The following is a 27,403-nucleotide window of genomic DNA, read 5'->3' on the forward strand; positions in this document are numbered from 1 at the left end:
AAAACCAAGCCAATACAGGGGAATCTTTAATTGCCATTACTATCACAACATAGATAGAGGACACAGGAACAATTTTAATAGGAAGAGATGATACTTGAAAGGTGAAATTAAGAGGTGAGAGAGGAATATGAGAGGAGATGGGGAGAGACAGAATGGGGTAAACTATCTCATATAGAAGAGGCAAGGGAAAATGGTTACAATGGAGGGGAAGAACAAGAAAGCAAAAGGGAATGGGTCAACATTATTCTCACTGAATTTGGCTTAGGAAGGGAATGACATACACACTAAATAGGGTATCTCACCCTCCAGGAGAGTAGGGGGGGAGGAGATGAGAGGGGGAATGATGGAAGGGAGAACAGACTGGGGGGAAGGAAGTTAGAAGCACTCACTTTTGAAAAGGGACAGGATAAAAGTAGAGAATAGAACAAGTGGGAGGTGGGATAGGAGGGAGGGATATATAGTCAGTCTTTTACAATATATCTACTATGTTATTGTTTTGCATTAGCCACACATGTACAACCTATACTGAACTGCTTATCTTCCCAGTAAGGGTGGATGACAAGGGAGGAAGGGAATGAATCTGGCAGTCAAAGTTTTAAAATCAAATGTTAAATACATATATATATATATATATATATATATATACTATTAATACTATTTTACATATAATTGGGAAATAAGATATACAGGCACTGGGGCATAAAGATCCACCATGCCCTACTGGAAAAGTCGAAGGGGGTATGGGAGAAAATATGGGAGAGAGCAGATTGGAGGAGGAGATATTCTGTGGGACTGCTAGTTTGGGGCGGTGGGTAGGGGAAAAACAGGGGAAAATTTTATAACTCAAAATCTGGTGGAAATGAATGATGTAAACCAGAAGATAATAAAGCATTTGGAAAAAAAAAAAAAGAAATTATGTGACTTGCCAGGGTCACATGGCTAGTTTCTGAGTCTGGAGTGGAACTCAGGACTTCTTGACTCCAGGCTCCTTCTACCTAACTGTCTCAATCCAAAATTTTCTTTTCTATGTCTTACCCAATTCACTTCTCTAAACTGCTTCTCACTGTTGAGACCTTTCCTTTGATCAGTAGCAGTGAGGGAAAGAGATTCTATGCCCATAAGGTCATTAGTTTCTTACTCAAAATGTCATTCATATTCCTTGGGTATTATGTCTAATTTTCTGGTAATATCATTCATGCCCACATAAATTACCAGCCATGGGTAGTAGTCATAAGGTTTGACAAGGCTTAAGGGGTTTTCTGTCACACCCTGGATATACAGCCCAGGAAAACAGCGGATCTATTATTATTATCAGGTCCTGACAGTCTGGTTTCTGATTCTGTGATTCTATTGAATCTGCTTTCAAAGGTTGTCAATGTTCTTAAAGTTGCTAAATCCTTACTCTTTTTTACCTTTCTGCCACTTTCTATCCTATTAAACTTACGCTCTACCTCTTATGTTCTCCTTCTTTCATTTCCATTACAGTGCTCTCCTTGTGTGAATACTCCATGTAAATCTTTGCTGGGCCAATAGCCATCTCCTCCTGTTCTAAATATTAATATCCCCAAGACTGTGTAAGTCTTTTTTTTTCCTTCTTTGTAGTCTCCCCCTTTGTGATCTCATCTGTTCCTCTGGGTTAAATTATCACCTGAAAGTAGATGACCCCCAGATTTACATGCCCATTCTCAATCTTGCTCAAGGGAACTCAACTTGTATCTCCAAGTGCCTGCTGAATCCACCTGGATATCCCTCCAACACCTCAAATTGAAATGTCCCAAATTGGTTCATCTCCCCTAAATCCCTATCTCCCAATTTCCCAATTTTTCCCAGTTTCCTTTATTTTTTTTTGTTATGCCACCATTATCCTCGGTTGCCAAGATTCATATCAGAGTCATCCTCTGGCTCTACCTTCTCCTTCACCCCATGGATATAATCAATTGCGTAGGCCTGCCATTCTACTTCCATCAATCCCCTTTATTCTACTCACATTAACACTCCCCTAGTTCCTGCCATTTGACCAGCTAGGTGGAACAGTAGATACAGTTTCTGGCCTAAAGTCAGAAAGATGTCTTCCTCAGTTCAATTCTGACCTCAGACACTTACTGTGTCACCCTAAGCAAGTCACTTAATTCTATTTGTCTCAGTTTCCCCATCTGTAAAATGAGCTGGAGAAGGAAATGGTGAACCACTCTAGTATCTTTGTCAAGAAAACTCCAAATGGGGTCACAAAAAGTTGAACGTGACTGAAATGACTAAATGACAACAGAAAGTTCCTGCTCTGCTTCTTGCCTGCACTAAAATAATAACCTCCTAATTCAGTTTCCTGCTTCCAGTGCCTTCCACCCCCTATTCCAATCTATCCATTACAGCTTTCAAGATCATCCTCTTACATCACTTCCTCACTTAAAAGGAGTCAAGAGCTCCATATTGTCTCCAGAATGGCATATATATAACAGACTTTTAAGGCCCTCCACAAATCTACCCGGCCCAAACCTCTCTTCAGTTTTATTCCACATTCCACCTTTTCATATTAGCTTTCGCCTTAGTCACAACACTCTCTCCCGTCTCCCCGAAATCTCAAAGGCCCTCCCTGTGGCTGGGATGCACTCCCGCCTCTTCTCAACCCTTCTGAATCCTTCTCCTCCTTTTCAGCATGGCGCTTTCTTCACTTAGTCCACCCTAACATCCTCTCCACATACACACACATTTTTATGCTCCTCAAGTCTTCCTAGAGCCCTTTGTCTGGCTCCCTTTTGTGCCCAATCACTCCCTGACTTGCATTACCCTATATTATGCTACCTTGTATTATCAAAAAGGAAAGGCCATTTTTAGCGTAATATTCATCTTCTCAGCTTGAAACTGAAGACACAGAATGTCCATCCTCCTCTAACACTGTTTGCACACCCCTCTCCCTAATATAGTTACCCCATGTCCTCCCAGCCAGGGGCTTCCTTCACTGGGCCTCTGGATCTGGAACCAGGGTTCAGCCAAAAAGCTGAGATCACTTGCATCTTTTCCTAAAGAGGTTTCAATATCCTTTAGTAAGACAATAGATAGCTGCTTGTTTTTAACTTGCTGTCTGGGCAAAGACTGTGCACTTCACGTCTGAGCTAGAGACCCATCGCCCAACCACCTTGGTTTTAGGATGGCTTCTCTTCTATTCCTGCCCCAGCAGGTAACCACGACAGCCTGAGCCAAGAGTAAGAAACAAAAGGGGGGAGACTGAGAATAGGAGGTGGCTGGAGTAAGGATGAGGACTTTGAGGTCAAGAAGTAGATTAGTAAGGCAGAAGGGATAATTTAGGGTCTTTGAGAAGTCTGACGCCTGGAGAAAGGGGGCAATTTTGGGATATAGAGGCAAAAGGGAGTATTCAGGGGCTGCTTGGGCTCTGAGGCAAAAGGCAAGCATGAGGTAAAGATTGAAATTGTGAGAAAAGAGCCATGGAATCAATTAGCTTAAAACCTGTCACAGCTGCTTCCAAAAGGGTTTCATTATGCGAAATACCTGCACCTGTGCAGGAATACCTTTTCTGCTTTTGTCGCAAGTCCACCTTCATATACCATGTAAACACAGCAATCTTTTGCCACCACAAAAAGAACTGCTGTATTTTTGTACAGAAGGGTCCTTTTCCCTTTTTTATGATCTCTTTGGGATACAGACCTAGAAGTGGTGTAGCTAGATTATAACTGGGTATGCAGTTTTATAGTCCTTTGGGGATAGCTGCAAATTGCTCTCCAGAATGGTTGGATCAGTTCACCACTCCATCAACAATGCAATAGAGTTCCAATTTCCCACATCTTCTCCAATATTTATCATTTTCCTGTTTTGTCATATTAGCCAATCTGACAGGTGTGATAGTACCTCAGAGTTACTTTAACTTGCATTTCTTTAATCAACAGTGATTTAGAGCATTTCTTCATGACTATAGACAGCTTTAATTTCTTCCTCTGAAAACTGCCTGTTCATATCCTTTGAACATTTATCAATTGGGGCATAACCTGTGTTCTTATAAATTTGGCTCAGTCCCCATCAATTGGGTTGAACAAGTTATGGTATAGGAATACTAATGTGCTGTAAGAAATGTTGAGCAGGCAGATTACCGAAAAACCCGGAACGACTTGCATGAACTGATACTGAGGGAAGTGAGCAGAACCAGCAGAACATTGTACACAGTAACAGCAACATTGTGCGATGACTAACTTTGATAGATTTAGCTCTTCTCAGCAATGCAAAGATCTAAGACAATTCCAAAAGACTAATGATGGAAAGTGCCGTCCACATCCAGAGAAAGAACTATGGAGTCTGAATGCAGATCGAAGCAGACTAGTTTCCCTTTTTTTGTTGTTTTTTTATTTCTTGTGGTTTTTCCCTTTTGTTCTGATTCTTGTTTTACAATATGACTAATGTGTAAATATGTTTAATATGATTAAACATGTATAGCCTACATCAGATTGTATGCTGTCTTGCGAGGGTGAGGGTGGGGAAGGGATAGGAAAGGAGGGAGAAATATTTAGAACTCAAAATTATAGAAGTGAATGTTGAAAACTAAAAATAAATGAAAAAAAATTTTTAATGGAAAAAAAAGGTAGCAACCCTTTGCCTTCCTTGCCTGGACAGAAAGTTTAAAACAAACACTATTGTCTCACTAAGGAACTTTGATGTTCCTTTAGCAAACAACAGACAGTCCTCAACTTGTAACCATCCACTTTCTTTTAACTTAAAACTGTCTTTCCACAAATAAGGGGGAAAAAATACAAAATACAAAGTTGTAACAAAACTAGAATTTTATTTGTATTGTTGATACACCATGCCTCTCAGCACCACTGCCCAATGATGTTCGGCACTTCCTCTGATACCTGCTTCACTTTCTGCTGGATAGCTGTTTTTGTCTTAGGTCTTCTTTTTAAGCCTGCAAATGAATACAGAAAAGGAACTGGAAAGGGGAGGAATAATAACTTATATGGTCAAGATAGATTTGAATGCTCATTTCTAACTTGAGAACTGCCATTAATTTAGATAACATATGGGACAGAATGAAGGGCTTATATGCCACAATATATAGTACATGTTTTGCTCCATGTAATGGCCTAGTAGAAATGCACCAATTCTGACTGCCTCGATTCAATTCAATAAAGATTAACTAAGTAGCTCATCTAGTGAAACTTGTAGACCCTGCTTAGAACTTTTTGCTTTCCCTTTAACTTATATTTGGCTCAGTTATCATGTGTGTTCCTGGGCTGAAAGAAAGGAACCTGAGAAGTCAAGCAGCAATGAACCACTGCTTTATGCTGAATAAACTATGAAGTTGAGAACCAGAAATTTCTACACTGACTTACAGACACTTCCCCACAAAGAACCAAGTCAGAGTCTGAAGTAATAGCAACAAACTAATTTAGCAGGCTGAATACTTGCTATTATTACACAGAATAAAATACTCTGTAATAAATTTAGTCTGAGCTGTTGTTCTTCTTCAGATTATCAATAGTGACACTATGACTAAATGGTATTTAGGAGTTTAACTTACTTGTTAGCGCGCTTTACTAAGTTGGTTAACAGTAAAATGTTTTATAAAGTTATCTGACCTGGTTATGTATAACTAAATTATTGCTTCCTAACAGCAACATAAGTATATGCTGCAATGCTACACATGACACAAGTTACTGTGACATCATAGATTTATATTCTTACTATTTATTTTTAAAAATTCAAAATATTAAATGATGCAAGTTCAAATATGATAAAAATTACTGCAAGAAAATAGTTCTGACATATGACATTTGTGCTTCACTTTCTCAGTACTAGGACAGTAAAGTGTTTAACTGAAGGAAATAAGCTGAACTGCTTCATCTGAGTAGATAAGAAAACCCACCTACTGATTATTCCCATGTTTAATAAATTTAAAATACATATGAGGGCATCCTCCCCCCCACAAAAAAATCATACAATGATTCTTATGAGTCACCTTCAGTTCAAATCACTTCTCTTTACAGTGATCAATTATGATCGTCACTAAAAGGTGTACAAAAAGAAAATCAGTCATTGTCTGTTATTGATGAACAAGAAAGCACTAAAAAAAGGTCAGTGTACCCACAAAAATCTATGTGACTTAATTCAGGTATAATTTGAATATGACAGACACAAGCAGATAAGAGTCTAATACAATATGCCTTAAGATTTATCCCAACTATCTCCCACCTTAATCTTATTATAAAATAACCACCTAATGAGTACCACATTTTTCATGGCAATACATTCCTTGCCACTGAGCTACCAACCTTGGAACCCTGCAGAAGCCAAGGATTTCCAATCATCTGGTAACTCACGCTCACGTATTTCCTATTTGACCCAAAACTTCTAATTCTAGGTTTATTCAATAACACAAAGGATGAATTACATTTCCTTAATACCTAAATGAAGAAATTGCAATTATAAAGTCTGTCATGCCAGAAATTTCAATATATTTGGTGCATCATTAGCTTGAAATTTTGGTCTATACGAGCACTCCCAATTGTCTAAGAGCACTGCAGAAGTCCTCTAAGATATGCCTAAAGTACTCTTCCTGAGGAAAACTTCTAATTAAATGCAAGGCATTATATCTGCTATGTTCATTTATAGTAGTTTGACAGCACAAAGAAATCTGTGCTTTAAAAAAAAAGCTCAATATTTGGCTATCAAAGAGACTGATGCAGTGATGCTAGACTATTTAAAATTTACATAAATATTTTGAGGGACTTAAAAACTAGCTTCGCTGACACTTTCAGAGGATATAAGATAAATAAACCTAAAAAAAAAATACAGGATACACAAGATAATATTTAGCTCCACATTTTCAATATCAGATTTGAATTCAGCTGAAAAAAATTATAAAGATAATAATAAAGATAAAAATCATACACATCCCTTATCTCCAAACTACCATGACAAAATGAGGTCAACCTCTGATTTATGTACCAACTGTTTATGATAAATATCTGCATAACATGATATAAAAAGTCAGACAAAGAAAATGACTACATAAGTAACCTCTGATCACAGTACTTTCAAAATATATAATCATTAGTAATCTTCAGAGAAGGCATTGCTTCATTAACATTCTGATCTAGTCGATGATATTCCACAGTTTTGGAGCAAAGACCATCACGCCATTTTCTGCTCTGAACCATTAAGAAGATCTGAAATAAAATAAAATTATTAAATAAGCAGATGATTAAATAGAAGCATAAAAATAGAGCTTTGAATTTTTTTTTTAGCAAAACTTCTGTCCCTCATAATAAAATGATATTTTCTATTCTTTTTTTAAAGATTAGATTATAATATTTTTATATTTAAATGTGACTTGCCTAAAATTATTTTTGTAAATGAATACATACTGAATAGCAGTAAATAGCCAGAAACAAAACTTGAAATCTTTCTGCTCTACAGCTAAGAAAATCATGTTTTTCTATAACTTTATTTTAAACTTAAAAGACAGTTCTTATTGCACTAATCAACTAAAATACTAGTTATATGAAACATTTGCCTTTCTTCAGTGCTTTTATTATTAACTAGTTATCTGGAAGTTGGGGAATTTTTTCTGCCCTTTATTTCTCCCACCTCACCCACTAACCAGATACAGTCTTTGTGTGGGAATGAAAGAGGAAGAAGGTAAAACAGAAAAAATTTAACTTTAACTTTATTAAAGACCAAACAAATTAGTGTTTGAATTTCTTATATAGTATTTTGAAAGTTTTGAAAGTTTACCCTTATGGAACTGCAAGGAGTTCAGATGTTCTAAATATACTGATCGCCTCATACTGTGTACAATCCCTTTGCCCTTGTATACCCTAACATGTCATTTGAAATATGGGAAAGTTCAGCTCAACAGTTGCTAAATTTAAAGGCAAAAACCTGGGAAGATATCTCGGAGAAATTTCCCAGGGCAAGTTTCCCCCATCCATATCAAATAATAAAAGTGTAAAAGTTTCCAAATTCAGAGAGTTTAGAAGAAGGTAAGAAGAGAAGTATATACATCAAGTGTAATAGACTTTCTTGAGGAGTTTAGCCACAAAAGGTAGGAGAGATACGGGACATAAGCTAGAAAAGATAGTTAGGTCAAGTGAGGGCTTCTTAAGGATGGGGGAGACATGGGAGTATTTGTAGCAACAGAATGGGGATGGCAGAAGAGGAAATTTGCTTGGAGAAGAAAGAACGATTGGGATCATTTATGTATTGCCTTGGCTTGAAGAAGGGTTACATCTTCATGTGAGACTGGGTTGAAGGAGGAGACAGTAAAAGGAAGGCAACTGATTTGAGGGTTGTGGGAAGGAAGATTTGGATGCTTTAAGTCATCAGAGGGCTTAGTTTTAACTCACTCTGAGGGAAAGTAGTTGGCTAGTCAGGAGGCATGGAAAGAGTTCAAAGCAAGAATGACATAATATTAAAGAGATAAGTGATAAGGAAACAGACAAAAAATAGGACTGAACCCCATGGACTAGGGTTATGGAACAGTTTCTCCTCTACCCTATTCCTCCATCAAGAAATAACTAATTCGGGGTGGCCAGGTGGCGCAGTGAGTAAGAGCGCCAGCCCCAGCATAGGGAGACCCGGGATCAGTCCTGGCCTCAGATACTTGGCACCCACACAAAAATAACTGGCCATGTAACCTTGAGCAAGTTACTTAACCCCAATTGCTTTAAAAAAAAAAAAAAGAATTCACAGCAGAAATTTCAAAAAATTATCAGAAACTACTAACACAATTATACACACACACACATATGTCAGTAACATTGGGAATTTAAAGGAAATTAATGAGAGCTGCAAAAATATAAAATACAAAAACAAAACAAGAATTAGATATTTAAACAGCTTCCTCTTCAAAAAAGAAATCAAACAAGCCATGAACGAAATGCTAAAGTAAATTTAAAGGCAAAAGAATGTTAAATACTTTTTTAAGAAAATTAATTCTAAAGCACAAGCCATACTCAATTTATATAGAAAACATTATTTTAAAAATCTACTTAATTTGCTCCTTAAGGATCCAATTTAACTCTCAATCAGAAGTACACACTTGTTACCATCGGGCTATGAGAGTTTAAGACACACACAAACAAGACTTGAATCCAGGTATGTAGATTGCTGATTAGATATCCTCAAATTTCCCCTTCAAATTAACCTTGTTCTCACTGGCAAAAATGTTACCATCAAGAGTAATCATGTTTCCTGGCATTATTATTATTTCATTTTCCTACTAAAATTAGTCAAAAAATTAGTTCTAATTTCAAATCCTAGAGGAAATAAGTCTGTTCAGAAATAAAACTTTACATAGGCAACAAGGGCCAAAACACAAGTAACTACTTAAATACTCAACAGTATTTGGAAAAGACTTGATCCTGACATGCAGAGCTAGAGATGAAGAAAATTATCAAACTCACCTTTCTTTTGTTATGATATGTGATATACACAATAGCAATCAAAAGAGCAAAAATAACGAGATGAAAAAAGAAATGGCTGTCTTCCTCTTCTATATTTGATGATGGAGACTTAAAGGATTTTGGATCATGAAAATTGTTCAGATTAACAGTCTGTTCAAATCCTGCATAACCTGTATTTTCTTGCATTTGCTCATCTGTCTCATCTCTGGTATTGGGAGTCCATTCATAGTCTTGCTCTCCATAATCCCCATTGTCCAAAGCATCGCTGGATACAGATGGAGAACTATTCAGTGTAAGAAGTTCCTCATCCTCTATTCCAGTATCTTCAGTAACATCAGCTGCCATTTGGGGCATGGTAGTAGGTGATGGAGAGACTACCGATGTGGTCACTTCATTTTTTCCGGAACTGGGCACAAAGGCTGGGGCACTGGTAGTGGAAACATTAAGTTTGGTGTGGCTAGACCCAGCTTCCACAGTATTTGAGGGCTGTTTCACAGTCACTGGTAATGTTAGATTCTCTTCAGCTGAAACAAATGAAAAATAAGGAACATTAAAACTGTAAGATCTACTTTCATATGCACAAGACTGAAAGAATTACTTATTTGTATTTCTCACAGGCTTCTTGTTATATTTTTCATTTTACTAAATTGCTGTAGCTTTAACTGTCCAGCCTCCACTACGGTTCTGTTCTGATGCCTCTTACTTGCCTGGAGGAAAGAACTCATTAAATCACATATCCTTGAAGTTGTAAAGTTAATTGACCAGAACTAGTTAATAAGGCTCTAAAGATCCTCTGAACAGTCCACAGGAAGCTACTTTTTAGCGCTCTGCTGCTGCTTTTTTACACTACCGCTATTTTCCAGTAGTCTTTCTCCTCCTCCACAATAATGTTCCTTCTCTAATAAAAATTCCTTCTAACAAGGAAGTAAAACAAAACAAATGACATACTAAACATGCCTTGATAACATGACTCACTCTACTGCTGTCATCTACCATCTCTTCCTATCAAGATAGAAGTACATTGCTTTTTGCTTTGTTTTGTTACCAATCCTCTGTCGTCAGGATTGGTCAATGTACTGGCGTGAGTCTTTTACTATTATTTTCCTTTACATTACTATTATATTCCTGTAAATTACATTTTTCCCTTAGATTGTTCATACATGTTTCTCTGAAATCTTCATATTCAACATTTTTTAAAGTGCAATATTTCATTACATTCACATACCACAATTTGTTCAGCCTTTCCCCAATCAATAGGTATCCAAACTTATTTCCAGTTTCTTGCTACCACAAAAAATTTAGGTAAATTTATTAGAAACAATTGTTCAAAGTATAATTGCTTTGTCAGACACCAATGCACTGTGTTAGTGGCTTCTAAGAGAGAAAAACTAAATCTCCAAATACGTAGGATAGGATGACCCCAGCCTGCCCTGCCATCTATAAACACAGCAAAAGACTGATGTTCACTCTGCCAAAATGGAAGGAAGGGAAGAGGGCTCAAATAAACCCTGACACAACTTTTAAAAGGAGACTAATACCTATGCTAAAGCACAGTAACCAACCTTTTCCATTAAGAGGACCCCTTTTGAACAAAATTTCACAGACCCTCAGAATTGCTCATGACTGAGCAAGGAACATCAGTAACTTCAGTAACATCAGCTTCAATAAGCAAACAATAAGCCACTGTGAATTTGATTAATCGTAAATTAGTTTGTGGTTTATTAATCACAAGAAAAATTATAATATATATTAAGAAATGTGAGCTATAAAAGATGATTGTTTAGATATTCTACTGAGTCATTTTAATGAGATGTCTGGTGCTATTTAGCAGTTTTCATAGATAAGACATCTTATTAAAGCAATGACCATTTTAAAATTTGTATCTGGTTCCACATATGCATTTATGGATCTTCTTGAAAGCTCTTAAGTACCAAAGTTGGGAAGCACTCATCTAAAGGTTTACTCTGTTTATGGAAATAAGACCTGTGGATACATGACAGGTATAAAAAGTTACATGATTAAAAAATGAGAGAAGCAAGGGAAAAAATACCTTTTATATTCTACAGAAAGATTACATGACTAAACAGGGGGTAGACTGGATCACAGAAGATAAAATGGACCATTTTGATTATGCAAAATTAAAAAGTTTTTACTTAGGAGAGGCTTAGGGAAAAATAGGCATATTATTGATGTTGACAGAGCTGTGAGCTAGTTCAGTCATTCTAGAAAGCAGTTTGGAAACATGCCCAGAGAGTTGCTAAACTGTGTAATAACCTTTGACCCAGGGATACTACTACTAGGCCTATAACCCCAAAGAGATAAAAGAAAAAGGAAAAGGAGATACATATTAAAATATTTATAGTAGATTTTTTTGTGGTGGCAAAGAAATGGAAACTAAGGGAGTGCCCTTCAATTTGGGAATGGCTAAACAAATTATGCTATATGAATGTAACACAATTATTATTGTAATGAAAGGGACTTCAAAGAAACTTGAGAATACTCATATAAAGTGATGCAGAATACAGTAAGACTTTTATAAACTTATGCAGAGTGAAGCGAGTGGAAGCAGAACAATTTATACAGTAACACTGTAAAGACAAACTTTGAAAGACTTAAGAGCTCCAATCAATGCAATGATCAACCATGATTCCAAAGAATCAATTAGACACATCACCCATCTCCTGCTAGAGAGGTGATGAGACTCAGAGTATAGTATGAGATTATATATATATAAATACACACAAACATATACACACACATACACTTATGTGTATATATAAATATATATATACACTTACATATGTACATGTGTGTCTAATTACACAATGTGGGAATTTGGTTTTGTGTATACATCTCTCTCTCTGAGGAGGCAGCTCAAACTGGTTTGCTGATTGCTAAATTTTCAGTGGGAGCATTTATAACTCAGAAAGGCAATCTCTACAAATCAAGGTATGCTTATTTTGTGGACTGTTTAAACTTAAGTGTTAATGTAGATTAAATTTAAAAGTGCGTGTGTCTGTACATTCCATCTCCCATGAAGAAAAACAATTACCAACACACTCCAGGAAAAAGAAGACTGCCAAAGCAAAGGAGCAAGGTCCCATAAACAAAACATATCCTCCAAATGAAAGACAGGTCGTATCACTGAAAATATAATGTACTTTAGGAGTCAAGATGGCGGGGCAGAAGCAGGACCTCCCCTGGGCTCCAGCTTCCACCTTCCCCAATCCATGTAAAAAGGGGACTCTAAACAAACTTTGGAGCTGCAGAACCCACAAAACGACACAGAGAAGCCTGGCAGGCTGGCAGCAAACGGCCAGCAGTAAGCAGGCAGCACAGTGTGAGCCCAGCCACTCACCAGCTGAGGTTTTAGCCCCAGGGCGAGCCTGACCAGTCACCGGCTGGAGGGACTCCAGATCACCAGCAGCTGTGGCTGTTTCCAGATTTATCAACACGTAGATGCTAAGGACAAAATGAGAGATCAGTACAGTCTGGACTTTGGGACCCAGTAACTGGGAGTGCTTCAGCTTCTCTGAGACGCCTGGCACAACCAGCACCAATGTGGCAGCTTCAGCTCCTGGCCTGCAGAGTGGAGGGGGACCAAGCGACCAGTCTGAGGGGTAAGTGCTCTTGCTTTAACCTGCTTGGATCTGGATTGCAGTCTAGGGTGGAGGTCCTGGGGTGCATGATCAGCTTGCCAGAGTGTGTGGAGGCCTCAGAGAGGCACCCAACTAATACCTCTGGCAGCTGACAAAACCCCAACGTTTGGGATGGAAGCTCCCCTGTCTGGTGGCAGAGTCCTACTGTGGCAAAAAGCCCAGGGGTCAAGTGACTGAGGGGTGACATGACCAGACAAAGGAAGCAAAACAAACAGAAGACTCCAACATTAGACTCCTATTTTGGGGACAAAAAGTTGCAAAGCATGGAACAGGAGGAAGACAGTGAAGTCAGAACTCCTGCACCAAAAGCTTCAAAGGAAAATACAAGCTGGTTACAGGCCATAGAGGACCTTAAGAAGCAGAAAAGAGAAGTGGAGGAAAAATTGGGAAGAGAAATAAGAATGATGCAAGAAGATTATGAAATGAGAGTCAACAGCCTGACTGACGAAAATCCCACCTGAAAAAAACAGATTGACTCAATTGGCAAAAGAGGCTCAAAAAGGCAATGAGGAGAGAAATGCCTTGAAAAGCCGAATTTGCCAGATGGAAAAAGAAGCTCAAAAGCTCAATGAGGAGAATCGTTCCCTCGGATTTAGATTGGAACAAAGGGAAGCTAGTGACTTTAAGAGAAATCAAGATGCTGTGAAACAGATCCAAACAAATGAAAGAACAGAAGGCAATGTGAACTATCTCATGGGAAAAACCACTGACCTGGAAAATAGATCCAGGAGAGATAATTTAAAAATTACTGGACTACCTGAAAGCCATGACCAAAGTAAGAACCTAGAAATCATCCTCCAAGAAATTCTCAAGGAAAACTGCCCTGATGTTTTAGAACCAGAGCGCAAAATAGAGGTTGAAAGAATCTACCAATCACCTCCTGAAAAAGATCCCAAAAAGAAAACTCCTAGGAATATTATAGTCAGGTTCCAGAATTCCCAGATCAAGGAGAGAATATTACAAGGAGCCAGGAAGAAACAATTTGAATATTGTGGAAACACAATCAGGATAACTCAGGATCTGGCAGCTTCTACACTGAGGGATCAAAGGGCTTGGAATATGATATTCCAGAGGGCAAAGGAGCTGGGAATAAAACCAAGAATCACCTACCCAGCAAAATTGACTATCATGTTTCAGGGAAAAATATGGTCATTCAGTGGAATAGAGGACTTTCAAGCATTCTTGATGAAAAAACCAGTGCTGAATAGGAAATCTGACATTCAGATACAAGAATCAAGAGAAGCTTGAGAAGGTAAACAGGGAAAAGAAATCATAAGGATCTTATCAAAGTTGAACTATATACATTCCTACATGGAAGAATGATAATTGTAACTGATAAAATTTTTCTCAGTATGAAAATAGTTGAAGGGAATAGAAATATATGTATTATATATATATATATGTCTATATATATAATATATATAGGAGGGTATATGGGCACATGAATACATATGTGAATGTGTGTATATATGTTTACAGGTATACATAGATAGAGGGCACAGGACCAAGTTAACAGGAAGGGATGATACTTAAAAGGTGAAATTGAGAGGTGAGGGAGGAATATAATGAGAGAAGATGGGGAGAGACAGAATGGGGTAAACTATCTCATATAGAAGAGGCAAGGGAAAATGGTTACAATGGAGGGGAAGAACAGGAAGACAAAAGGGAATGGGTCAGCCTTATTCTCATTGAATTTGGCCTGGGGAGGGAATGAAATATACACTAAATACAGTATCTCACCCTACGGGAGAGTAGGGGGAAGGGGATGTGAGGGGGGATGATGGAAGGGAGGGCAGGCTGGGGGGAGGGAAATTGGAAGCACCCACTTTTGAAAAGGGACGGGATCAAAGTAGAGAATAGAACAAGTGGGTGGTGGGATAAGAGGGAGAGAAATATAGTCAGTCTTTTACAATATATCTATTATGTTAATGTTTTGCATTAGCCACACATGTACAACCTATACTGAACTGCTTATCTTCCCAGTCAGGGTGGGTGACAAGGGAGGAAGGGAATGAATCTGGAATTCAAAGTTTTAAAATCAAATGTCTAAAATTATATATACATATATACTATTATTGATACTATCTTACATGTAATTGGGAAAGAAGATATACAGGCACTGGGACATAGAGATCCACCACGCCCTACTGGAAAAGTCTAAGGGAGTATGGGAGAAGATATGGGAGAGAGCAGACTGAAGGAGGAGATATCCTGTGGGACTGCTATTCTGGGATTGTGGGTAGGGGAAAAACAGGGAGAAAATTTGTAACTCAAAATCTGGCGGAAATGAATGATGTAAACCAGAAGTTAATAAACATTTGAAAAATAAAATAAAAATAAATTCATTATAATAACAAAAAATGTACTTTAGTACTACATTTTTATCTAATAAATCATAAAACTCAGAATTCTTTGCCGTAAGTAAAATGGGGTACTTGCCCCACTGTACTTCACAGAAAATTTACTATTAACCATGCCAGACTTGGAAATCGTAAACCCAAAGTCTGAGAACATAAAGTGGAACAATCAAGTTTTATCACTTAAGATTTACTCAAGCACAGTGCTAATAATACTAAGATTTTAAGTTGTATTATAGATCATTAGAGCTAAAAGGGACCTTAACAATCATCTAATGCAAACATTTTGTCCTCCATATTTTACTCCACATTATCTAGTATGACTTATCTGCCGCCTCAAAAATGTGTGCCCCTAGTGAAGTTTCTGGGTAAGAAGATATGAAAATGACAGAATAGCAATCCCATCTTTACCACTACGGAAATTAAAACCTATGTCTAAGTTACAATAGTTCTGTCATATCATCCTAAGCCAAAAATATTACCTGACTATTTAGACTTAGCATTGTACTTTGTTTTTAAACAGATGCACTTTCCAAGTAATGTGGTATATTATTGTTATCGATGTATATATCTTTGCTACTAGATGGTAATCCCTGTGAGAGGTTAAACTTGATGTCTCCTCTAACACCTAAAAGAATATGCTGCAAGAGCAGGCATTTAATATAGCAGATCAATGCTGTGAGGGAAAGAAAAAGTCATGCAGTCTCTTTTAGTGTTTCCCCAGAAGAGGCCCAAGTGACAAAAGGCCATTATGATGCAATCCACCACAATTACATTCTGAGGCAGTTACTATCAAAGGGATTACACGTAAATATTACAGTTCTTTTAGGTTTTTTCCTCTATTCTTTTTATATGCTAACTCTACAAAAAGTTATAAGATAATGATAAAAAACCACAACACATGCTATATTTATACGACTACCCTTTTCCTTCATGAAAGTATCATCTTGGATGGGCATAGACCAATGCATGGCTATTGTGGTGATGAGAGGTTTGAAAATAAAGGGGCCTGGGGTGGCCAGGTGGCTCAGCGAGTAAGAGCACTGGCTCCAGTGTCCGGGATGACCTGGGTATCAAATCCGGGCTTAGATACTTAGCACCACACCCAGAAATAACTGGCCATATAACCTTGAGCAAGTTACTTAACCCCGATTGCTTTAAAAAAAAAAAAAAAGAAAAGGGGCCTCAAAGTTGGACAACTCTGATATCACTTTGTAGCGTGGAGGTTACCCAGTAAAGCATGAGCTCTGGCAGGTCACACCATACTAGAAAGTCTTTTGAGTATGGGGAAAGGACAAACTCTGTGCATATTGTCTAATGACTAGCCTAACACAAGTGGGTTCACTACTAAAGGGCTGTCTGCCAAGTAATGGCAAAGTCGTAAAACCACAGAGGGGTTATAATACGCCTTGTTGTAGGAGCTATTGGAAAATCACAGATATTTAGAAGGCATGTTATAGCTTTATTATCCTTCAAGGTAGGGTCATTTAAAATGTTGATCTGTCATTTTTATTATATGCTACTGGGTATAAGCATTTAAGTCTGCCATTGCTTTTTAGTAGCACTGGAAAAAATAGGTTTAGGTACCCATTCTCCCCTAAGCTACAAAAAGTCCAACTCAGGGTACAGAATAAGGTTGTGATTTCCTTTAGAATTTACGTTCCCTGAGGACAAAGATTGTTCCTTTTCTTTTTCTTTTCATCTTTGCATACCCAACTCCTAGCACTGTGCCAAGTATACAGAAAGTACTTAGCTTTTTCTTTGAATTAACTGGCAATGTTAGCCCATCATAACCTGTGTCCTCCATTATACTGATGACACAAATCAAGCCCAAACTATTGTCTGTTATGAGTATGTTATGTGTTATGAGTATGGTATCTTGGCAAAATACCTGTGATCTTCTCCCAATAACTCACCCCAAGACTCAGGGGGAACATCTTCAAATATATGAAAGCTGTCAGGCTGTTTGTCTTGTAAGCAGAAAGATTAGGTATGTGCTATTTGGCCTCAGAAGAAAGAACCAGAAACAACGAGTGGAAGCTGCAGAGCCCAAGGCAGGTCAGATGTCAGGGAACACTTTCTAACAATTATTGTTAAGCACAAAGTAGAATGGGTTGCATTAGGAGGGTGTAGGTTCCCCTTCTCTTCAAAAAAAAAAAAAAAAGCTAAAGTTCTATTTATTAGCTTAAGGTTTTACTTAGGGAATAATCATGTACCTACATAAAAACTGTGGTCAAATTTTAAACAGTTATCAATTTGTAGTTTACTATGGGAATCACTGTAATTCTATACTTTCAAAGTTATGAACTCTACAACTCAAAATGTGGAAATTAAACAACCAACTAAATATTGACACTAAATTGCTTTATGCTTCAAGGATATATAATCTCATTGGTGTGAAAATATATTCCTTCAACCAATGCTGATCTGAAACCCTCTATGACTTGGGTAAACAGTCCATAAAAGTTGCTGAAGCTGCAAAGTCCAAACTAATTATGTGCCTCTCTGAACTTAGCTAGTCTCATCTGGCAAAATGAACATGTAGCCTATTACCAGACCCATATTCAAAGCCTGTTCACTCAGTAGGACTTACCAGGGCCTACTAAATAACTGTAAAGTAATGTATCAGATATTATTCTGAATCAAGTTATTCGTAGACCTTCACAAAGAATATTAATAGTCTTAACTGATAAGTCTTTATGTAAACACTCAAGTTTGTGTGTCACAGTTGGTTAAAAGTGTGCTTCAGGTAGTGAAAAAAAAAAACTCAGGTCTCAACTGGATTGAAGAGTATGGAATTGTTGAGTAAAGTTAATTTACATTAAAATTGTTAAAATCCTCACTGCTGGGCGAAGTCAGGATGGTAAAGAAAAAGCAGGGACTCACTTGAGCTCTCCTCAAAGACCCTTTTAAATAATGCTTCAAAACAAATTCAGGAGTGGCTGAACCCACAAAAGGAAAGGGTGAAACAAGAGAGCAGTCCAGCACAGGCCATACCCCCAACAAACCAGCAGTATGTGCTAGAGGTGGGGAATAAAAAATGGGGGAGACAGGTTGGGAGAGGTAGAAGTCAGAAGCAAAACACTTTTAAGAATGGATAGAGTAAAAGGAGAGAGTAGGATAAACAAGAGGAAAATAGAATGGAAGGAAACATATAACTGAAAATTTTTTTTTATCAAGTTCCTAATAAAGACTGCATTTCTTAAATATATAGAGGACTGAGTCAAATTTATGGAAATAAAAGCCATTTCTCAATTGATAAATGGCCAAAAGATATAAATAGGCAGTTTTCAGATGAAGTAATCAAAACTATCTGTAGACATTATGAAAAAATGCTCTAAATCACTATTAATTAGTGAGATGCAAACCAAAACAATTCTTGAGGTACTACTCACATCTATTAGATTGGCTAATAGGACAGAAGGAAAATGACAAATGTTGGAAGGGATGTGGGAAAATTGAGACACTAATGTATTGCTAGTGAAGTTACAACTGATTCAACCATTCTATAGAGCAATTTGTAATTATGCCCCAAGGGTTACAAAACCAAGCATACCCTTTAATGAAGCAATAACCACTAGCAGGTCTGTATCCTAAAGAGATAAAAAACAAAAAAGAAAACAACCCATCTATACAAAAATACTTACAGCAGCTCTTTCAGGGGTGGCAAAGAATTAGAAATGGAAAGGATGTTCATCAATTGGGGAATAGGGAAAGTTGTTGAATATGATTATGATGAAATACTATTGTGCTATAAGAAAGGATGAGCAAGATGTTCTCAGTAAAACCTAGACTTACATGAACTGATGCAAAATAAAATTAGCAGAGCTAGAACACTTTATACAGTAACAGCAATATAGTAAAACGACCAACTGTGAATGACTTAGCTATTCTCAGGAATACAATGATTCAAAGACAATTATGAAGGACATGAAAAATCCTATCCATCTTCAGAGAAAGAACTGATAGTTTGAGTAGAGATTGAAGCATACTTTTTCTTTATTTTTCTTGTGTTTTGTCTGTATTTTCTTTAACAATATGACTAAGATGGAAATGTCTTACATGACTGCACATATATAACCTATCTCAAACTGTCTGCCTCTCAATGAGGGGGGCAGGAAAAGGAAGGAGAATTTGGAACTCAAAAATTTTTTTTCAAAAAAATGCTAAAAAATGTTTTCACATGTTAATTGGGGAAAAAATAAAATAATATATATTTTTTCAAATCCTCACTGCTACATTTCAGAATCTTTATTTCCTTCCAAGTTCAGCTCAAATGTCACTTCCTGCTCCCCCTAGAGGTTAGGACTTCTCCCAAAAAATTGCCTTGGATTTATTTTGAATATAATTTTATTTTATTTTATTTTTTTTAGAGCTTGAATATATTTATGTTTCCCTAACAGTTAACATTTCATTTATCCTTTACATATAAGTTAAAACTCAACACATTCTGGGTTATACCTGATAGTTGACTCATATTAATATGTTGAAGCAATATCTTTAAACCACCCTATGCACTTTCATTTTTTTTATAAGTGATGGCCAAAAATTCCTAGGTTAGGCTTCAGACTATCTCCCACTATTTCCCTCTTTGTATGAACCAGAGCAGATAGGTTTGCAGGATCCATTTATCCACTACTAAGACTTAGTTTCCAGGACTCTCTTGGACTGCTTCATAAAATGGTTCTAAGGAATAGTTTAAGAAACATTGTCATAGAAGTTCAAGTTTCTCTCCAAGGATTGGTTATAATGGCTTTACGGAAAATGAAGGAGTTCATCGGATGATAGATGTAGAGGTAGAATGGAACTCAGAGGTCAACTAGTCCAATCCTCTCATTTCATATATGAGGAAACTGAGGCCCAAAGAGGGGGAGCCACCTGTCCAAGAACCCAACTAAGAGTTGCTCGGGTTAAAAAAAATCCATTATCCTGTGGCCTTGGGCTCCTGGCTGTTCCACCAACAGGACCCTTGATCTCCCAGCTCTGGCCCTTCTCTCTGGCTGTCCCCCATGCCAGGAATGTTGTTCCTCTTCATCTCTGCCTATTAGTTTTCCTGACTTTTTTTTAAGTCTCAACATAAGATCCGATCTTCTACAGGAAGCCATTCCCCCTGAATATAATTTTATGTGTACTTGTACTCTGGTTAGAATACTTGAGGGTGGGACAAGTTAATGTTTGTCTTTGTGTGCAATGCCAAGCACTAAGTAGAAATTTTAAAATGCTTGTTCATTGCCTGATAATCCAAACAGAGAAACTTAATCTGTACTTCCTGATCCTCGGCAAGTTACTTAAAGAATCAGTGCTCAGAGCTGGCACCAGCCCTGGAGTCAGGAGGACCTGAGCTCAAATCTGACCTCAGACACTTAACACAAAAACTAGCCATGTGTCGGGGTGCTAGCCGCAGTGAGTAAAAGCACTGGCCGCGGAGTCGAGAGGATCCGAGTTCAGTTCCGGCCCTTAGACACTTAACACCCACACAAAAAACTAGCCGTGTAACCTTGGGCAAGTTACTCAACCCCAACTGCCTTCCAAAAAAAAAAAAAAAAAAACTAGCCATGTGACCTTGGGCAAGTCACTTAACCCCAGTTGCCCTACCTAACATTCTCCAAAAAGCAAAAATAAAACAAAAACAAAACAGAATCAGTGCTCTACAAAGCACTCTAAGTTGAAGAGAAGGTACTGATCTGCATCGGCAGAATTTCCTCACATAGGATTTCTGTACCAGTGACTAGTGTAGGTCCAGTTTACATTCCTCATTCCTCAAGTCAGGTAGCTAGGTGACACAGGATAGAAAGTCCACCCTGGAGTCAGGAGAACTCCAAAAAGAATTCAAATCTGGCCTCAGACACTTCCTAGCTGTGTAACCTTGGGCAAATCACTTGGCCCTGTTTGCTCCTTTCATCTGTAAAATGAGCTGGAGAAGGAAATGGCAAACCACTCCAGTATATCTGCCCAAAAATAAAATAACAAACGTGGCCACAAAGAGGGTTGGACATAACAAAGGACTCAACAACAGATTTCTCAAGCCATCTTTCTTATCTTTCCTCATTTCCAATTCTAATGTTCTAGATATTTATGCTACGGTACAAGTTTTAATATTTACTTAATGACTAAATCTTTACATGGAATTCCTTTCTTCACAATATTTTATGTCCATATTTTGGGCTTCTTTCTAAATGAATAAGTTCATTTATTATGAGGGCAGTTCTATTTTGAAGTTTCTCCAAACTACAATATGAGATGAAAGGGGCTTAAGACCAAATCAAATCTAGGAAAATTTGCACTAATCATCTGGAAGAACTGAGTTTCTCTTAAGAGAAACCTGACCATTTCTCTTAAAACTTCCCACAAAAAAATACACTTTTAAAAACAGTTTTCTCAGACAATTTAATAACCCAAAAGGATAAATGTGACTAATACCACTTCAGAAATCGGGGAAAAGAACTTCAATCAGAGAAATAAAAGTGTCCAAGTGAAGAATAGAACCTGAAAACTGCCCATTGTCTCTAATCTTAGGCAAGATCTGTTCCTTTGCATATCTTGCTTTGTAAGTGGTATGTGCTTAAAATAGGTGCTTATTAAACTGAATTGAAGATTTCAGGGTCAGGGAAACACCATCCAGGTATCTGCCCTGGCAGAGCTGCAGGGTGGATAGGTGACTGTCTCCTGACAGTGCTGAGCAGGCACAGCTCTTCAGAACCCTTTGTTGCTCGTAACTGATAACCCAAAAAGGCTTGGGAAGTACAAGATCACTGTTCAGAAACTCCATCCTCTCCTGGGAGGAAAAGTTTTGTTCAATTTCACAAATGATTAATTGGTTGCCTGATTTATTTTCTCCCCCAAAAGCCTCATGTCACAATTTCCAGATTTTCCAGGTTCTTTTTTTCCATAGAGTATTTATATTCAGATCTCGTGCTCCATCTGAAAAGTTTTATTTTCATTGATATTTATTAGAAGAATGTCCTGGAGAAATTAAGTTTGAAAGCAGGGTAAAGACGAAGGGCAGAGGCAACTGCCCCTGCCAAAGCAGAGGGTCATTTATGCAGCACTTCAACATGAGACCCTTTCTTTGCCCTCTTAGCTTCAGTCACCAAAACATCTCATCTTTGAACTTTTGAAGTAACTTTTCCAATGCACAGAAAGTTTGCTCATATCCAAACCACCCTCCCAATGTTCTGTGGTCTTCTCTACTACAAAGACGTTTCTCATTTTCTCTCCCACCATCTAAAATAACCGGCACTCTTTAGCAAGACTCCCCATAGGAGTTACTAAGGTCTTCAGTGCCCTCCAAACAATAGCCATTCTTCAGTCCCTCCCAAAGAGTGTTTCCTAATATTCAGTGCCAGACCTCCAACTCTTCAATTCCCCAACTACCAACACATCCTGTCCCCAGTGAACCCCAACACCCCTCAGGACCCCGCTCAAGCCCTCCAGTTCCCAAGACATCGATTTCTGTGCTCCCCCGTTCAGAAAGGACAAGCTGGAGATGAGAGGGAAGCGGCTGCTACTCTAAGCGTCTCCTCTTTGGCCTCAGGGTAACATTTACAAAGTTACAAAGAAGCACACTCACTCGTCCGAAATTGACACATCTCCGGTCCCTTCCTCCCGTGACCCCATTCCTCAGTCCTCTGGCTCGGCTGCTCCCAGCCCTCCTATCACCCAAGCACACAGGTCTCCCTGGCCTCCGGCGCAGCCCACAGGGGCTCCCCACTGACTCTCCCATCCTCCAGCGACTTTTCGGTGTCTGCCCCCAACCTCACCCCATCCCTGTCCTTCCAAACTCGGCGCCTGGAAAAAAGAGAGCCCAAGAAGGCCCCCTACTCCGGCGGGCAGCGGGCCTGGCCCTCTTCCGAGCCTCAGACGCCCCATGCCGAGGCGGCCGGTCCTTCCAGGGGCTCTCACCCACACACAAACGGCGGCCCCCTCCCGTGGCAGGGCGGGAAGGCGCCCGCGCACTGCCCTTCCCGCAAGGAGCCCAAGGAAATGTGCCTCCGCCCCAGCTCATCGCCGCCCTCGCCCCGGAGGCTGCGGCTCCGCCTCCCCTGAGATCCCGGCGCCCCAGGTTTCGGAGAGTGAGCCTGAGCCCTCAGCCCCAAAGCTTCGCAGCCCCGCCCCCCCCAGTCACCCCGGCTCCTCCCGACACCTCCCCCCAGGTCCGTGACCCCGGACCCCCTCCGGGCCCGGCCGCCGCAGGCCCCGCCAGGCCTCGGTTCCCCAACCCCCCCTGCCTTGAGCTCAGCCGCCCCTCACCGCCCAGCAGCCGCGGGAAGACGAGCAGCAGCAGCAGGAGTGGAGGCAAGGCACGAGCAGGGAGGTCGGGGCGGCGGCGCAGAGGCTCGCGTAGCCGGGGCGGCGGCCTTTCCTGCAGGGCCACTTCCATGGTCCTGCGGGCGGGAACGGTAGCCGAGGCCGGGACGGGCGGCGCCGACCTGCGCGCCAGTGGCTAGGGCCTGCGTCGTCTGCGTGGTGACGTCATCCCAGAAGGGCGGGGCCGGGGAGGGGGAGGGGTCGTGGAGATGCCCTAGGGACGCGAAGCCCGAGGACCCCGGGAGGAGGAGACTTGGCCGAGGTCGAGCCGGGAGTTGGTAGGAAGGAAGGCCTAGGCTCTGCACCTGTGATGTCGCCGGCACCCCAGAGTGCGTGAGCGCCTGCCTGTGCGGCCACGCAGCTCCTTGGCCAACTCCGGCCGGAGGTGGTGCCTGGAGTGGGGCCAAACTCCAACTGAAGGGTGGGCAGGTGTCGCTAATCCGTACACACAGACCGCTGGGGGCAAATGCAGTGGTATCATCTATGTTTTATTCTAATCTTATTTAGTTAAATGTTTCCCAGTGACATTTTAACCCGGTTCCTACCGTGGGTTTGACACCTCTGGTCTGGAGCGCCAAAAGATGAAAGGGACTTGCCCAGGGTCTCACCACCAGCAAGTGTCAAAAGCTTGACTGGAAGCCTTTCTGACGTGGGGGAGGCTTTCTGTTCCGTGCCTGCCTTTGTCTGAAGAAAAGAAGACAGCCAGGGCATCTCGATGGCCGCATTAAAGTGCCTGAAGGGGGCTCGGTGGAAGGACGTGCCGATTCCGAGGTCTCCGAAGCTCCTCCCTGCTTCCATGTCCTGTGACATCCTGGGTGAGGGTGTGGAGAGGGAGACTGGGCATGCTCCATTTTTAAAAGTGAGGGGGATAGTGATCAGGAGGGGCTTTTATCGGTTTGGTAAGTTCCCCCGTTTTACTGGATTTTTGTTTTTGTCTCTTTGGAGGGAGGGAGGCAGGGCTATTGGGGTTAAGTGACTTGCCAAGGTCACACAGCTAGAAAGTGTTAAGTGTCTGAGGCCGAATTTGAACTCAGGTCCTCCTGACTCCAGGGCCAGTGCTCTATTCACTGAGCCACCTAGCCGCCCCAAAGGGCATGGGTCTTTAGAGGCATTTGACGGGTACTTCCTATGGTGGGATACCCCATGAGCCCTATTAGGACCTTGCTAAAAGGACATAGAAAATTCATTCCTCTGATTGGTTTTCAGTGAGTAGGGCTGCTTCCGAGATGAATTGTGATTGAGAATCAGAGACACTAAATTCTTTGGAGAGGAACGGCTCCTCCCTCCCTAGTTTGTATAAATCAAGATATGGGACCAATTCTCAGAAGCTCTGTACTTTCAGGACTTTCTCTTTTCCTTTTTCCTTTTCATCTTCTTTTAGAGTTTAGCAGGCAGTGAAAACAAGATTTCTCTTTTCCCAGAGAAGTAGCATAAAATATCTATCATTTACAGAGTGTTTTAAGGTTTGCAAAACACGTCAAAAGTGTTATTTTATTTCGGGGTGGCTAGGTGGTGCAGTGAGTAAAAGCCCTGACTGGGGGAGTCGGGAGGACCCGGGATCAGGGATCAGTTCCGGCCTCAGATACTTAACACCCACACACAAAAAACTGGCAGTGTAACCTTGGCCAAGATTCTTAACCCCAATTGCTTTAGAAATATATATATATATATATAATCTTATTTTATCTCACAACACTGGACAGTAGGTGCTATTATTAACCCCCATTTTGAGGAAAGTGAAATAGACAGAGGTTAAGCCACTTGCCCAGCACCACTCACTCATACAACTATTAAGTGTCCAAGTCTAAATTTGAATTCAGGTCCTAACCTGACTTCGGGTCCACTGTAACACTTAGTTGCCTACTACCTGTGATGGGGTACGGACCCAAGCCCAGACCTTCATCCACCCTTTGCCCCAAAAGAATTTGAGTCCCATTTTTCCATAGGTCCTGGAAAACCCCACTTTGAACTCTCCTTGAATCTTCCCACTTGATCTGGAGTATTCTTGAGGCCATAAGCCTTCCATTATACTCATTCCCAAATCTCTGTTACCCTTAACCTAGCCTAGCCCTCCTGGGTCTGTTACCTCCGGATTGCCCCTGGCTACCTCCCACTCTTGATCCCATCAAAATCCCATTTTCTTGGTTCTCTGTGTTCTCTAGTTACCTTAGCTACTGGCCACTCCCATCAAGACCCTCCCTATGCCCCTCCTCCCATCACCCCAGACTACTTGACCAACCCTGGATCCCTCCCACAGTCTTTCTGTATGTAGGATCCATCCTGCCTCAGTGAAGGTGCTGAGATTCTATCTCCTCCTCTTGTCAGTACAAGTGTCACAAATGCTCAGATTCCTTAAGAGTCTACCCAGTGAGGCAGCTAGGTAGTGCAGTGAAGAGAGCACCAGCCCTGGAATCAGGTGGACCTGAGTCAGGCCTCAGACACTTAACAGTTGGGCAAGCTGCTTAACCCCAATCGCCCTCCAAAAAGAAAAAAAAAAAGTCTACCCAGTATGGTGGATCTTTAATAAACTTTATTTTACTTTGGCCAAAAGAAGGCTTAGGTAGAATTCATTACGCACAATCCAGCCTGTTGGTATTTTGGGGTCCTGAGCACCCCTAAACCTCAACACCTGTAGCAGGACATGGAAGAGTTAGACATGTATATGTCTGCTCAGCCCCAATGGACAATTGGGTTCAATGTTTGGCAACCCAAATTCCTCTGTAGAGGAGGGGGACTTTTTAATCCCCTAGGTAGCCTGATCCCAGAACCTAGCCTTCTAGTACTAGCTTTGGAATTTGTCTCATGGATAGCTAACTCCAGGTTTGTGTTCATAAGTTTGAGCATTGGGCACTAGTCTCCTAAGGAAGACTTTCTAAATAGTGTGCTTCTTAAAGAAAGCAGATCACAAACATAAAATCACGCTGCTGTTAAAATCATGGGGGAGTATGCCACCAGTTGGGTAAAAGATCTGTGCCTTGCAAACTCCACCACTAACGCTTTTGTAGCTCATACAGTGTAGGCCCATGGGAAGGTGATTGCCTGTTCAGAAGCCACATCCCACAAAGTTTATTTTCATTCTGGGTGGGGTATTTGAATGTTTCCTATGTTTCTGTATCTGTTTATGGGCTTCTATTAGTCCTTTGTGTATATGCAATTTCTGTGGTGGTGAAATAAAGTCTGTCCCACACCCAATGTCCCACAAGTTGTAAACTGAGTTAGGGACCTTTAACTCACATTTGGGGAAATCTAGACACCAGGAATACTTAAGCTTTACCTTGGAGATTTCTCTGAAGCAAAACTCTTAAGGTAAAGGCATAAGGAGCCTACGAGAGAAACTGACCCTCTTTGGGTTAAACTTCTAAGATTATACCCAGTCTGTATTATGTGATCAAAGAGTCCATAAGGAGTCCTGGGCCACAGCTTGTCAAAAAAAAAAAAATTAGCTGTGTAGAGAGAGAGAAATGCCAAACTTAGAAAACTGTTTGGGTGGTGGGGATGAAGGCAGTGATTAGTGTTCATAAACAAGACACTTTCCATTCTCTGCGTATCTTCAAGAGAGGACATAGTTTTCAAAACCTACCTTCATATGCCATTTTTTTCAACTCCACACATTGCATAAAGTGAAGCATAACTGTATGTATCCTCTTCCCTTTTGATTGCTATGAAAGTT

General features: G+C 40.1%; 1 protein-coding gene across 2 annotated transcripts; it reads right to left on the reverse strand.

Annotated features, from left to right (window-relative positions):
* Positions 1-4,766: 4,766 nt before the first annotated feature.
* CUNH5orf15 (chromosome unknown C5orf15 homolog) lies at positions 4,767-24,558 on the reverse strand. 2 transcript variants are annotated; one of them, XM_069091829.1, is made up of 3 exons: positions 24,279-24,558; positions 9,411-9,934; positions 4,767-7,172 (listed from the first exon to the last, which is right to left on the reverse strand). In XM_069091829.1, the coding sequence occupies exons 1-3, from the start codon at positions 24,541-24,543 to the stop codon at positions 7,041-7,043; spliced, it is 921 nt and encodes a 306-aa protein (XP_068947930.1). In that variant the 5' UTR covers positions 24,544-24,558; the 3' UTR covers positions 4,767-7,040. The 2 variants fall into 2 exon arrangements, with proteins under 2 accessions (XP_068947930.1, XP_068947931.1); XM_069091830.1 differs by lacking the exon at positions 24,279-24,558 and adding an exon at positions 23,677-23,887.
* Between the last annotated feature and the right edge of the window lie 2,845 nt (positions 24,559-27,403).

The sequence above is a fragment of the Petaurus breviceps genome, unplaced genomic scaffold, assembly GCF_028583685.1.
Source record: "Petaurus breviceps papuanus isolate PSGF00001 unplaced genomic scaffold, PetGlider_PUasm1.0 189, whole genome shotgun sequence".
Lineage (NCBI taxonomy): Eukaryota > Metazoa > Chordata > Mammalia > Diprotodontia > Petauridae > Petaurus > Petaurus breviceps.